Source organism: Theropithecus gelada, chromosome X (genome assembly GCF_003255815.1).
Source record: "Theropithecus gelada isolate Dixy chromosome X, Tgel_1.0, whole genome shotgun sequence".
Lineage (NCBI taxonomy): Eukaryota > Metazoa > Chordata > Mammalia > Primates > Cercopithecidae > Theropithecus > Theropithecus gelada.
The window spans coordinates 29,406,688-29,417,974 of NC_037689.1; the positions used below are offsets into that span (position 1 = coordinate 29,406,688).

Consider the following 11,287-nt stretch of genomic DNA (forward strand, 5'->3'; position numbering starts at 1 on the left):
TCAGAGAGATAAAAGTGATGTACCATGGGGAAAAGATGGGTTTCATTACTTTAGATGGAGAGCGATGGACAGGTTAGTAGCCTCTCAATAAGAAGGCCTGATTTACAATTTTATAGGACCATTCCGGTTACCAAGTGGAAGGTGGTGTGAAGGGGTATTGTGAGAAAAGCAGAATGGCCTAGGGGCTCAGACAGGAGGTGCAAGCAGACATGGGCCAAAGCCATCAGATTCATAGCACATTTGCAAGACGCAGATGAAAACTTGCTGCTGGACGAGATACAGGGTGTGAGTAGATTATCGAGGAAAATGCTCTTCCAAAAGAAGTAAGCGATATAAATGACGGAAGATATTACAAAACCCAACCCAAACTTATTGCCAGTATCAGAACTAACAATTCTAACTTGAATGATTATCCATCCCCCTACCCCCTACAAGGAGTCATTCATGAGAGACCATGAGTCTAAAACATCACTATTGAATATGAAAAAGCCTGAGCTCTTTCTCAAAAAGGGTACTTATCCCAGACATGTTTCATATCCTGCTTTGCTAAAATTGCCTCTTTGTTTAAAATTATAAAATCATGTTTTAAACAAATAAAATTGAAAATTCATATGCAATAACTCTATTGACATGGGAAAATAAAGTGTTTGTGTGAACATGATTCACTCACACTGCCTCTTCAGATATGAACAAATCATTTTGTAGCATTGGTTTAATTCCATCTTTCTCTCCATATTGTAAAGATTATCTTTCCAACTTCACTTCAGAATAATGGTTTGTTATTATTGTAAATTGTAGCTCTTCTCCCCTTTTTTCTTAGTCATTATATAGTAGCTGATTATCTCACTTTCTGCAGGGGTTGAGGTCCCCATTTTTATTTCCAATTTGTGATTTCCAGCTCCGTATTTTATAATATTATATTTTGTGCACTTGGCTATTGCAAAATGATTTCCTATTGTCTCTTTCGGGGGCATAGATTTGTAGCAATTTAGCCTTTTTTATCCGTTCTTCCCAGAAGGCAGTTTGCTGACATTTATGGAGTTTGAACTGTTACAGAGAGTGAGATGTGCTTTGCATAAGGACATTTCTATCATTGTTCTTGAAGTTAATGCTATGTGGGCTCCAGTGGCCATGCTTAAACGGAGTGTGAGGTATGAATCATTTCATTTTGATTTTTTCAGTGTATCAGAAAAGGACAAGGATATATTGCTATGCTGCTGATGGTACCAGAAATTCTTATCTGATGATGATGATGATGATGATGATGATGATGATAATGTCCTAATTATGTTCTGCGTTCAGAGACAGGGGAAGCTTTTGGGTGACTATCATTAATTTTCTAGCACTGGCAGAGACTATCAAATGGAATAAGGAAGGGCAGCCTCAGAGGAAGGAAGTAAGGCCCTCCTGTAATCATATGAGGTTGTCAGGAATGAGTCACCCCTCTAACTCTTATACTGAGCCTCTCGATAGGGGCTATGAGATATATAGAGGTACTCAATGTCTACTCTGTCATTCTCCTTCCTCCCTGACAAACTGCTTTCCCAAATACCAGATAGGAAAAGGTCCAAAAACAGCAGCAAGATTCAGGACTATTGTTGCACAGGAAATGTGGTTCTTGGATCGATAGAAATATCTGGAGACTCTGAAAAAGGCCAAGTGCTTTACTTCTGATTGTTGATGCTTGAGAGCAAACTGTGTGCAGTCCTTTTGAAGTCAACAGTTTATCAGGGCATTGCAGATACACACTTCTTGGGCCTTTGCGTATACACTCATTGAGAGGCCATTTGATGTTATATCCTTGTCTTCTCTAGAGAAATGTATTACAGAGATGTCGATTTGGGTAGTGTTTTTATAATTTTGCAAATGAATTATTGCACATTGCATCTACTGTTACTCATAAAAGCCCACACAATATTCCTTGAATTTTAATTCGAGAAATAGCAGGAGATCAGGGGAAGAAAAAGATTCACCCCTAGGAATAAATATGTATGTTTTCTCTTCTCAGCACAAAGTATACCTATGTAGGTAAATAATGAAGAGAGAATTATACACCTTTTAAGAGTCATGTTTTTGTTGTTGGTGGTAGTGGTGGTTTTGAACAGAGTCTCACTCCGTTACCCAGGCTGAAGTGCAGTGGCACAATCTCAGCTCACTGCAACCTCCGCCTCCCGGATTCAAGCGATTCTCCTGCCTCAGTCTTCCGAATAACTGGGATTACAGGCACATGCCAACACACCGGGCTAATATTTTGTATTTTAGTAGAGACAGGGTTTCACCATGTTGCCCAGGCTGATCTCAAACTCCTGAGCTCAGGCAATCCGCCCGTCTCTGCTTCCCAAACTGTTAGGATTATAGGCATGAGCCACCACTACTGGCCAAGTCATGTTTTCAACCCATATGAGTTCATAGGTAAAGGATATATATATATAGCCATCCACAAATGTTGACCTAAATTTTCAGCCCAAGCTTCCCAAACTACTCAATATGAACACTCAGGAGTACCAAATTCTTCAGGGTTTTCTGATGGACTTTGTCTTCATGTATTCTTTATGTTTTATGTTGTGCCTTGTCTCCATTCCAGTGTTGCTTCACAATCTTTTGGTTTTCAGCTGATACAAACATCAAATGAGTGAGAAGGACAGTCTTTTGTTGGGACTGTTCATGCCTTGTCTCTGAGAATCTCAAGTGTCCTCTGGTGTCCAGAAGCCATTTTCTCAGTTATGTTTCTCAGGACACAATTCTGAGACATAAGGAGGCCTAACTGCCAATCTCCTCTTTGTGCTTCCTGCTATGGATTGTATTTCATTTCTACATAATACAGTGAAAAGAGAGAGCCATCCATACAGTACAGTATATCCATACAGTACAGTATCAACGACTCATTAGACCTATGAAGAAAAAGGATACAAAAGGACATAAAAGTGAAAACATAAATAAATGCAAAAACTATATTCTGAACGATTTGGATCAGTGGATAACAATAATTAAAAGGTGAGCTCACTTGATGAATTTGGGGGAACAACCAAAAGATCATCAAAATTGTAGATGACTCAGAAATAGATTAAAAACAGACCTAACAGGTCACAGAATCTGAATTTCTCCTCTCCAACTTCTAAACATGCCTCACGATTTTCTTACCCACCAAATCTTTCTCCTGATCATAGACAACTCTTACCCAGATTGTCAACATATATAAAACTGGTTAAAATGATGAGAGGTCTTCAAATTTATTCAGAGTAAATGCTGCTTTAAAAATGGTCATGCAGCATTGAAATATGATCATGTTGAAAAAACATACTTCAACTGAAGTGAGACTATATAACCTGCCTGATTGGATACAAACCAGTCTTATTTCTTCCATCTTGGTCACAATGACAATGATAATATTATTATTTTACGGATTTTCTCGACACCTTCCAGATACACAGTTGGATGATTATTTGATGTATTTATTTTTCTGAGTAGCTGATTTTAAATCAACTCCTGTTCTTGCTACATGAAACTAAGAGCTTTTCTTTCACAGTCACATACCACAGGCTCTGGCTAACCAGCATGCAGGGTCACAGTCATGTCAAAGAAGCATCCTAAATCCAATCCTGTCTTAATTTTAGAAAATGGAAAAGATCAAAATAGCCCATGTATAAGAATAAATAGTGTATTAGTCTGTTGTCATGCTGCTGATAGGGACATACTCGAGACTGGGAAGTAAAAGAGGTTTAATTGGACTTACAGTTCCAAATGGCTGAGGAGGCCTCAGAATCATGGTGGGAGGCAAAAGGCACTTCTTACACGGTGGTGGCAAGAGAAAATGAGGAAGATGTAAAAGCAGAAACCCCTGATAAAACCATCAGATCATATGAGACTTATTCACTACCACAAGAACAATATGGGGGAAACTGCCCCCGTGATTCAAATTATCTCCCACCAGGTCCATCCCACAACATGTGGAAATTATGGGAGTACAATTCAAGATGAGATTTGAATTCAAAGAGCCAAATCATATAAAATAGGTAGGTACATCATGGACCCTGCATAAAAAAGAGTATTATACAGATTTTAAGAGTCATGTATTTAACCCACTTAAGTTCGTGAGTAAATGATCAAAAATATAATATTGACACATAAAGGCTATTGCACCATCTATAAATTAAGTTTTTAGAGATATACATATCTTTAAGGACAGATTGATAGACAGATAGATAGATAGATAGATAGATAGACAGACCTATATATGCCCCTTGTTATACGCTCTCATGTTTATCTGCCACCACACATAGAAAGAGAGACACAGAGAGAAGGTGAAGAAGAAGGTGAGGGAAGAGGAGGTATGGGAGGAGGAAGAGAAAGAGAAGGGCGAAGGAGGTGATAATTTTTAAAAAGCTGCAAATGCAACGCAAAAAAAAAAAAAAAAAGACAGCACCAGCACCTACAGAAAACAAACAAACACCCACTTTAATTTTTCCCAGTGGTGGAATTGATTGTTCTGGGACCTGAGTAAAAGAGCAGGGATGTCTCTGTCTATTCTCTCTCTCGAGTCAGTCAATGTGATGCTGCTGGTCTGTGTTTGTGTTTGAATGAGGAAAGACCCGCCCTCTAGTAATGACCTAGCAGTTAGCTTGGAGGACCCTGGACATATTTGTCCAGTTCCACTCAATCCTCCCCTAAAGTACCTATGGTATTATATTAGTTCGTTTTCATGCTGCTGATAAAGATATACTTGAGACTGGGAAGAAAAAGAGGTTTAATTGGACTTATAGTTCCACAAGGCTGGGGAGGCCTCAGAATCAGGGTGAGAAGCAAAAGGCACTTCTTACATGGCAGTGGCAAGAGAAAAATGAGGAGAAGCAAAAGCAGAAACCTGGATCTCACATCAGATCTTATGAGACTTATTCACTATCATGAGAATAGCAAGGGAAAGACTGGCCCCCATGATTCAATTACCTCCCCCTGGGTTCCTCCCACAACACATGAGAATTCTGGGAGATACAATTCAAGTGAGATTTGGGTGGAGATACAGCCAAACCATATCATTCCACTCCTAGCCCCTCCAAAACTTCACATTTCAAAACAAATCATACCTTCCCAACAAGACCCACAAAGTCTTAACTCATTTCAGCATTAACCGAAAAGTCCACAGTCCAAAGTCTCCTCTGAGACAAGGCGAGTCCCTTCTGCCTATAAGCCGGTAAAATCAAAAGTCAGCTAGTTACTTCTTAGATACAATGGGGGCACAGGTATGGGGTAAATACAGCCATTCCAAATGGGGACAATTGGCCAAAACAAAGGGGCTACAGTGCCCATGCAAGTCCAAAATCCAGAGGGGCAGTCAAATTTTAAAGCTCCAAAATGATCTCCTTTGACTCCAGGTCTCACATCCAGGTCACGCTGATGCAAAAGGTGGGTGCCCATGGTCTTGGGCAGCTCCGTCCCTGTGACTTTGCAGGTTACAGCCTTCCTCCTGGCTTTCATGGGCTGGCGTTGAGTGTCTGTGCCTTTTCCAGGCCCACAGTCAGTGGATCTACCATGATGGGGTCTGGAGGATGATGGCCCTCTTCTTACAGCTCCACTAGGCAGTGCCCCAGTAGGAACTCTGTGTGGGGGCTCCGACCTGACATTTCCCTTCCACACTACCCTAGCAGAGGTTCTCCATGAGGGCCCTACCCCTGCAGCAAACATTTACCTGGGCATCCAGGCGTTTCCATACATCTTCTGAAATCTAGGTGAAGATTTCAAAACCTCAATTCTTGACTTCTGTGCACCTGCAGGCACAACACCATGTGGAAGCTGCCAAGGCTTGGAGCTTCCACCCTCTGAAGTCACAGCCCAAGCTGTACGTTGGCTCCTTTCAGCCACAGCTGGAGTGGCTGGGACACAGGGCACCAAGTCCCTAGGCTGCACACAACACAGGGATCCTGGGCCTGGCCCACAAAATCACTTTTTCTTCCTGGGCTAGAGATAACTAGATGAAGCCAGTACCTGTAATAAATATATTCTTTGTAATACTTTTTCTTATGTCTTTGTGACATAAAACTAGACATTTAATGGTACCTAGGCAAACAGTTGAATAAACAACTAGCAATTAGTAGGAAAACTGGCTGAACATAGAAAGTTTAGTAACCATTCTAGTCAACTCTGTGTTCTTATTTTTTTAGGATTGTTGACTAGGTACTGTGGATACAGTAACTAGAGTTACTTGGGTAAGAGTTAAATACAGAATCCTCCATAAAACTAGAATAACTAGTTGAAGACAAGAAGTATAACATTGCATTCTCCTCAACATTTCTCATTTCTTGTTGGAATAACGAGTTAGTTCTGTCAATGGGTAGTAGTACCTAGGTTATTACAAAGCAAGAAATAAGAAGAGATGTCTAGAATAGGATAAGTATTTGACACCAGGATGGTGAAAACAACAACAACAACAGTGTTTTCAAATAGAAACTCTTATTTCCTGTGTGATGAATGAGTTAGAATTAGTACTGGAGATACCTCTATGAGATGTGGATTTCATTTTGGGGGAGGGGTACATACTCAACAGATGAACTGCTGGGTCATATGGTAGAACTGTTTTGATTTTCCAAGGAGCCATTATACTGTTTTTCATAATGTACCAATAACATTTCTGTCTTGTAAAGGTCCCCTTTTCTGCACACCCTAAAAGGGTTTCCTTTTCTCCACACCTTTGCCATCATTACTTTTTATCTCTTGACTTTTTGATAATACCTGTCCTAACGGGTGTGAGGTGATAGTTCACTGTGGTTTTCATTTGAGTTCTCTGATTATTAACGATGTTGAGCACATTTTCATAAACCTGTCGGCCAGTTGTGGGTTTTCTTTCAAGAAATGTCTATTCAAGTCCTTTACCTATTTGTAAACCAGACTACTTTTTTTTTTTTTTTTTTTTTTTTTTGCTATTGAGCTGTCTGAGTTCTTTATATATTTTGGATATTAACTCGTTATTAGATATATGGTTCACAAATAGTTTCTCCCAAACCATAGCCTGCCTTTTCATTTTGTTGATTGTTGGCTGTGCAGAAGCTTTTAGTTTCCAGCCTGCTCACTTGCCCTACATATTTCAGCTTCCTAGACCCCCACAGTGTGTGAATGTGTGAGTCAATTGCTTAGAGTAAAGCATATCATATATATAATATTATTCATAAATAAATACCAAACAATAGTAAATAGATGTTTATGACATATATTACACACACACACACACACACACACACACAAATATCCTGTTGGCTTAGTTTCTCCTTCTCTGAGGAACCCAGCTTGATACAGACCCAGCTGAGCGAGTGTGTTTGCTGATCTTCACCGCCTGAAGCCAGTGCTTTAAACCATGAGAATGAAACATTGAGGGGCACTATGTGGACGCTGGGAAAAGGAAATGAGATGGAAAAGTTCTTTGATCGCATCCAAGAAGTGAATGGTCCTCAAGGTGCAGCAGAGGAATTTGTAGGAGAGAGGGATGATTGATGGACAGCTTTTTTTTTTTTTTTTTTTTTTTTTTCTTGAGGCAGAATTTTGTTCTTGTTGCCCAGGCTATAGTGCAATGGCGCTATCTCGGCTCACTGCAACCTCCGCCTCTCGAGTTCAAGCGATTCTCCTGCCTCAGCCTCCAGAGTAGCTGGGATTATAGGCATGCACCACCACATCCGACTAATTTTGTGTTTTCAGTAGAGATGGGGTTTCTCCAGGTTGGTCAGGCTGGTCTCAAACTCCTGAACACAGGTGATCCGCCCTCCTTGGTCTCCCAAAGTGCTGGGATTACAGGCATGCGCCACTGTGCCTGGTCAATTGACGTCTTTATATAGCCCCAACCCCATCCCAGTTAGCATGGAGGGATTTTAGGTAGGTGACACAGAAACTGGGTAAGGATGGCAGGTGTGGAGAAATAGAATGTACCACTGAGTGGGGGGGGGGGGGGCCAGGGGAACCATGTGGCAGAAATATCCTCCCGTGCCACGTGATCTGCCAAAATTGAACATGGGGCGTTTAGGAGGGCTGCCATGTCAGTTTGGGAACTATCCTTAGGGGTGCTAACCCAAACCCCCTTTCTCCAACCAGAGCACCCTGCCTTCCTCCTCAGATGTCACTCCCCCGCCACCTTCCTCCTCAGATGTCACTCCCCCGCCACCTTCCTCAGTCAGGTCGTGCTGGCGCTTTGTGACGTCAAAGGCCTCCCTTCCCGCCCAGGGCTCCCATTGGCTGGGTAGTGGGGTGTTGACCAATCACAGCTCAGGGACGTGGTCGCCTCATTGTCCCGAGACCGCGGGAGGGGTATATACGGGGACCCCGGGCAGCCCGCGGTTGACCGTTGGGAGGCGTTGAGCTGTGGAAGATGAGTCCGAAGCCGAGAGCCTCGGGATCCCCGGCCATGACCAAGGAGAGCCGAAAGAGGAAGTCCTCTTCTCAGCAGAGCCCCAGTAGCCCGAAGAAGAAGGTGAGGGACCCACCCAAGCTCCTCCTCGGCTTCCCCTCGCCTCCTTCCTCACCAGAATCCTCTCCCGGCCTCCCCTGGCACAGCCCCCCACCCGGCCCGCCCGCCTCTGAGGAAACGTCCCTGTTCCCAGCCTCCTCCATCCTCTTCCCTCAACCAGAGCCCTTCTGGCATCTCCCTGTTGTCCTTCCAGGCTACCAGGGCGCCCAAGAAGGGAAAAGCAGCTCGTGGAGGGAGAGGCGGGAAGAAACGGGCCGCGAGCAAGATGGCGGCGGCGGCGGCGGCCCCTGAGGCGGGGAGCGGGCCAGCGGCCCCCGGCCCCAGTGACCAGCCCAGCCAGGAGCTCCCTCAGCACGAGCTGCCCCCCGAGGAGCCAGTGAGCGAGGGGACCCAGGACGACCCCCTGAGCCAGGAGAGCCAGCTGGAGGAGCCACTGAGCCAGGAGAGCCAGCTGGAGGAGCCACTGAGTGAGGGGGCGGCCAGCGACTCCCCCATCTCCCTGAGCAGCGACTAAGTTCAGTTCCAGTCGCCAGACCTCAGAGATCTCACCAGCACGGTGGCCCCTGGTGAAGACAATAAAATGAATGTGTTGCAAATTGATCTCAGTGACTCCGTGTTCTCTGATGGTGGGGAGGGAGGGAAGGAGGGGGGAAGAGGTGGGGTGTGGGGAGGGAGGGAGGGAGAAGTGGTGTGAGGGGAGGGAGGGAGGAAGTGGTGGTCTGAGGGGAGGGAGGGAGGGAGGAAGAGGTAGTGTGTGGGGAGGGAGGGAGGGAGGAAGAGGTGGGGTGTGGGGAGGGAGGGAGGGAGGGAGGAAGAGGAGGGGGGGGGAGGGAGAAAGGAAAGAAGGAAGAAATGGGTGGTATGTGGGGAGGGAGGGAAGTGGGGTCCCGCGGGGTTGAGGTCAAAGGGACATGTCACAGTTAGCCAGACAGGAGGATAAGGATTGCGTCACGGCTGAGCATTGGAGAAAAGTTTCCCCTTCACGGGATGACTCCGCTTCTTGTAACGTTTGTTTCTTCATGCAATCTTGCTAGCACATACACCAAGTACCAAGAACTGGATTCTACCTACTTAGGTTTCATTGTTAAAATACCTTTTCGTTTATAGAAACCGATGGAAGAATCATCTCCAACCTCTTTCCTTTCAGTGTCCCCTCCCTACAATCTAATATGATTCAGAAAAATTCAAAGTAGAGCAAAATCTATCCACTTGAAAAAAGCCTTTTTATTTTTGCGACTGAGGAGACAAAAAGTACATTTCACATTTCCATACATTAGAAATACACAAGTCTTTTCTATATATAGTAGAATTTACTGTACAAAACATATTTAAATATATGTAAATAAAATAATATACAACTATATTTACTATATACAAAACTATATAGATTATATATATTTATATAAAATATATAAATACAAATATAGAAATATGAATTATATATTTATATAATATATAAATATATATAGATATATATACACATGTTCAAAGTACATAGGTCTTTTCTATATATACTAGAACCTACTATACATATTTATATATTTATATGTATTTTTACGTTTTTATGTAGAATATATAGAGATATTTATATATAAATATACATTTTATGTATAAATACATATATAAAACATATTTATATTTATATATTATATATAAACATTTGTTTTAGAAGGTAAGTCGTTAGTATTGTTCAAGCATGGTTCTCAGGCAAAAGAAGAAAGGAAATTCTTATTTTAAGAAGAAAAGAGTACAAAATTATCACGATTTAATTTCCAGTTGTTAATAATTACACAGACAGAATAACTCAGGTCCTGTAATCTTATTATGAATAACATGTTAAACTTTTATGTGATTATGAAAATATGAATTTCCATGTAATAAGCTTTTGAGATGTAAAGCACTAACTTTACAGGCAGTTTTCATTTGTTACACAGATTGTTCTTATATCTTTAAAGATGTTAAAATTAATGGTGACTTAGAAGAGATGGTAGCATCATGTGAGAAACAACAAATGAGTTGTGTTTCATCCTTTCCTTGGTGCGGTCAGGGCTTCACTTCATTAGCTTAGGAAGGGATTTCAGAGCTTTGCATGTTGAACTTGTAGCTGTCTCCTATGGAATCCTATGAAACCTAGGATGCAGAAACAGAGCATTGCCCCATGTCCTGAACACCATCATTTTGTGGTGTATTTCTTTTGTATTTCTTATATGGAAATACCATATAAGGATGAGCATACTTGGTATAACTCAAAGCCTATTTATTTGCAAGGCTGTATTGACCCTGAACAATAAATATCTGTATGTTACAGATGGGAAACAAGCCAGAATGAAAAGCTCCTGCTGTCTTTTAGGAAAGCCTGTTGGCTGTGGTTGTATATCTCTTTCCAAAGGGAAATTGGTGAACTCCCTGCTGTAGTTTTTTTCCATAATGACAGCATAAAAACTGAAATAAACTGAATCTTGTCAGTGGTCACTTTTGGGTTTGATGAATGATGAATATTATGGAGCAACATTGCAGTGTGTTTTAAAATTATACTCAAGAATTCATTTTGGGCACCTTATTTTAATGCCGTATTTCCATTCAAGCTCTACAACCCAAAACAGTCTGTGATGATTCTTTCGGCATTTAAAAAAATTATCCATGGCTCTTACACCGGGTTTGTTTCATCACTTCATGGCAGTTGGAGCTTCAACTGCTATTTGTTGGGAACCCATCCTGACTAGCTCTTTCACTGGGGCTTCATGTTTTATTGTGATGATTGGCAGACTTGTGTTTCAGGAATTTTTGGCTTTGAAAAGTTACTATGATTTTGAAATTATAGATGCAAAAATGTCACTGAATTTA

General features: G+C 41.9%; 1 protein-coding gene across 2 annotated transcripts; it reads left to right on the forward strand.

The window, feature by feature from the left end:
- Positions 1–8,275: 8,275 nt before the first annotated feature.
- LOC112615838 (testis-specific basic protein Y 1-like) lies at positions 8,276–9,043 on the forward strand. Of its 2 annotated transcripts, XM_025372743.1 has the most exons (3): positions 8,276–8,446; positions 8,637–8,880; positions 8,912–9,039. In XM_025372743.1, exons 1-3 carry the CDS (start codon positions 8,345–8,347, stop codon positions 8,944–8,946), a joined length of 381 nt encoding a protein of 126 aa, XP_025228528.1. In that variant the 5' UTR covers positions 8,276–8,344; the 3' UTR covers positions 8,947–9,039. The 2 variants fall into 2 exon arrangements, with proteins under 2 accessions (XP_025228528.1, XP_025228527.1); XM_025372742.1 differs by having other exon boundaries at positions 8,637–9,043.
- Positions 9,044–11,287: the final 2,244 nt, after the last annotated feature.